The sequence below is a fragment of the Neodiprion pinetum genome, chromosome 2 (genome assembly GCF_021155775.2).
Source record: "Neodiprion pinetum isolate iyNeoPine1 chromosome 2, iyNeoPine1.2, whole genome shotgun sequence".
NCBI classification, from domain to species: domain Eukaryota; kingdom Metazoa; phylum Arthropoda; class Insecta; order Hymenoptera; family Diprionidae; genus Neodiprion; species Neodiprion pinetum.
Window position 1 is genome coordinate 3,583,078 of NC_060233.1, and position 2,327 is coordinate 3,585,404.

General features: G+C 38.8%; 1 protein-coding gene across 1 annotated transcript; it reads right to left on the reverse strand.

Moving 5' to 3' along the window:
• Window positions 1–62: 62 nt before the first annotated feature.
• On the reverse strand, window positions 63–1,785 carry Idi (Isopentenyl-diphosphate delta isomerase). The gene is made up of 2 exons (XM_046613177.2): window positions 944–1,785; window positions 63–838 (listed from the first exon to the last, which is right to left on the reverse strand). The coding sequence occupies exons 1-2, from the start codon at window positions 1,220–1,222 to the stop codon at window positions 377–379; spliced, it is 741 nt and encodes a 246-aa protein (XP_046469133.1). The 5' UTR covers window positions 1,223–1,785; the 3' UTR covers window positions 63–376.
• Between the last annotated feature and the right edge of the window lie 542 nt (window positions 1,786–2,327).

Here is a 2,327-nt window from a genome sequence, read left to right on the forward strand (position 1 = left end):
TTGCATAACTTGGCCTTGGGAGTTAGGTCTGAGGTATGGGTTTTTAAACATGTTTTTCATTATTAAATATAGAGACATTTTTTATTATACAGAGTCAGATTATTTATGTTACATATAAAAATACAATTTGTACATCAGTCTAGGACAGAATTGTTATATTGCCTCTTGTTTTTCAATTAGAAAACTGTGATGTTACACTTGTTGTTAAGTAGAATTATTAATTACACATAATATAAAGAATAGGGACTTACTGGGTATTTAACTCAACGTATGTTAGATAATTTAATAATGTGTGCGGCGAATTATATACGGTTACAAAGGTTTATACAAAACTTGCTCAACTTCGTGAAAGATTCATAAATGTTTCAGAAGTATATTATTGAAAACGCTGTATGCAAGTATGATCCTGCAGCTTTTCAAGAGCCTGGAGATTGTCCCACCACAGGGGTAATTTATGAGTAAGAATGAGTCGGAACCATGGAGTGAGAGGACAGTCTATGAGTTTCAAGAATTCTGGCATCTGTCCCCTGGAGATCCAACGAACTTCACTGACCTCGTCGGCATTAGGATCAAGAGTTATGTTCTCCTTTTGAAGAAATAATATGTAATCTATCTCATGCTCGCCCCAGTGTCCATCCCCAATATCGTGATAATGAATCCTGGTGAGGTATGTGAAGTCGTTTGGCTCAACCTGATTAACAGGAATTCCCAATTCGTAAGAAAGCCGGCGTTGAGCAGCCTTTCGAATACCCATTACATTCCTTTCCTCCATTTCTTCAGGTATCTCTGCCAAGGGATGACTGCAGCATGTGTTCGTATAATGCGCTGGAAAAGTGACCTGAAAAAAAATTGATAGTACAAATTAAAAATGAACAGATTATAGAATGTTTAAATAAGTGAATGAGATTGGAAAAAATTTGATCAATCAAGAGCTGAAACTCACCTTGTTTGCCGATCGTTTTTGGAGTAACAAATCTCCTTTTTGATTGAAAAGAAATACGCTGAAGGCTCTGTGAAGAGGAATGTTACCGTCTTGACCAACGCGATGGCAATCTCTCTTGGAAGCTTCTCCAAGAGGACGATCTTGGTTATCTACTAGAATGCATCGTTCTTCGAGTGCAGCTTCTTGCAGAGTAACTGTCTGCATTTTGGTATAACGTCGCAAGCTTCCGAAAAGTGTTTCCCTCGCTATGTGTCGAACTTCTCTACTCCTGGCAAACATTGTGTGTAAAATTTACTCCCGATATTCTCTCGGTATGTTCGTTTGACAGATGTTAAAAGTTCGTCGCAGGTTATAGAAACGAACAACGTTAGTTTCTTTCGATTCTTTCAACGTCGTTTCGCGGTATGCAGCGATAGATTGCTACTCGATAGCTTTTATACGATATTTCTACTTTCATGTATTCTTATCTACTTATTCATATTTCCAAGTGACAACTTCAATACACAATAGGAATGAATACGAAGTGTTACGCGCTGCGACACATTTCACAGTTTGATCATGATGTAAGAGTTTGACTGTGAGTTTTGACACGCACGCACTTATGTAAAAGAACGATGCATATCGCTAGTCCCTACAGCTTTGACTGAATTATGAGTGCGTTCCGATATTAGCTCCCACGCTGTCAATAATCTTTTATTTTTTTTGCGCTGCCGAGTTCGAGTAACTTCGCCTCTGTCCCAGGGAGTTTTTATCGCTGGCAACTAATTTTGGCACGCACTATATTGCTCCGTGGCATGTGTAGGTCCCGAAGTAGTTAGTGATGTAGGTATATCTCTCTTCAGTCCACGGCTACCCAGTGTTACTTAAATATATGAGAGTTGATAAGACAATGGAGTTTGGCGGGATTTGTGCTCCATAGCGTCCCCGTATAAGCAATTGAGAATCAACAAACGATCGAAGCGCCGATATCGTAAGCATTTACCGTCAATTTAACGGCGGGATCTTGACGTGCTAGACGTGCTAGACGTATGCTTCTTAGTATAATTTGTCGTTTTCGAAGAGAAAAAAAATGTGCAAGGTGGTTCTAAGTATTTTGGTTTATAATTCTAATTCGTTGTCTGGTGGAGCACGCGCGGTATTATGTCAGTCGACTAACATCGCCAATGCGCCCGAATCGAAATTCGCCGGTTCAATTTTCATCGTCAGTTGTTACCTGGTCTCTGGAATATATAAATTAATTTGTGAGTGAATTTTGTATAAATGTGAAATTCAATCAGTAATTCCCATCCAGGAATATAAAATTTATTCAGTGATTCCTCCAAGAATTTTTTTCACAGTTGGGTGGAAAGGATTTACTTTAGATGTCGAGGCTTACAGTGCAACA

What these genes read in the sequence shown, in the direction of transcription:
- Idi (XM_046613177.2), bottom strand. Translation starts at nt 1,222, where the DNA reads ATGTTTGCCAGGAGTAGAGAAGTTCGACACATAGCGAGGGAAACACTT. An exon ending in AAAAACGATCGGCAAACAAG is followed by an intron (nt 839 to 943) that starts GTGAGTTTCAGC and finishes ATTTTTTTTCAG; the next exon opens with GTCACTTTTCCAGCGCATTA.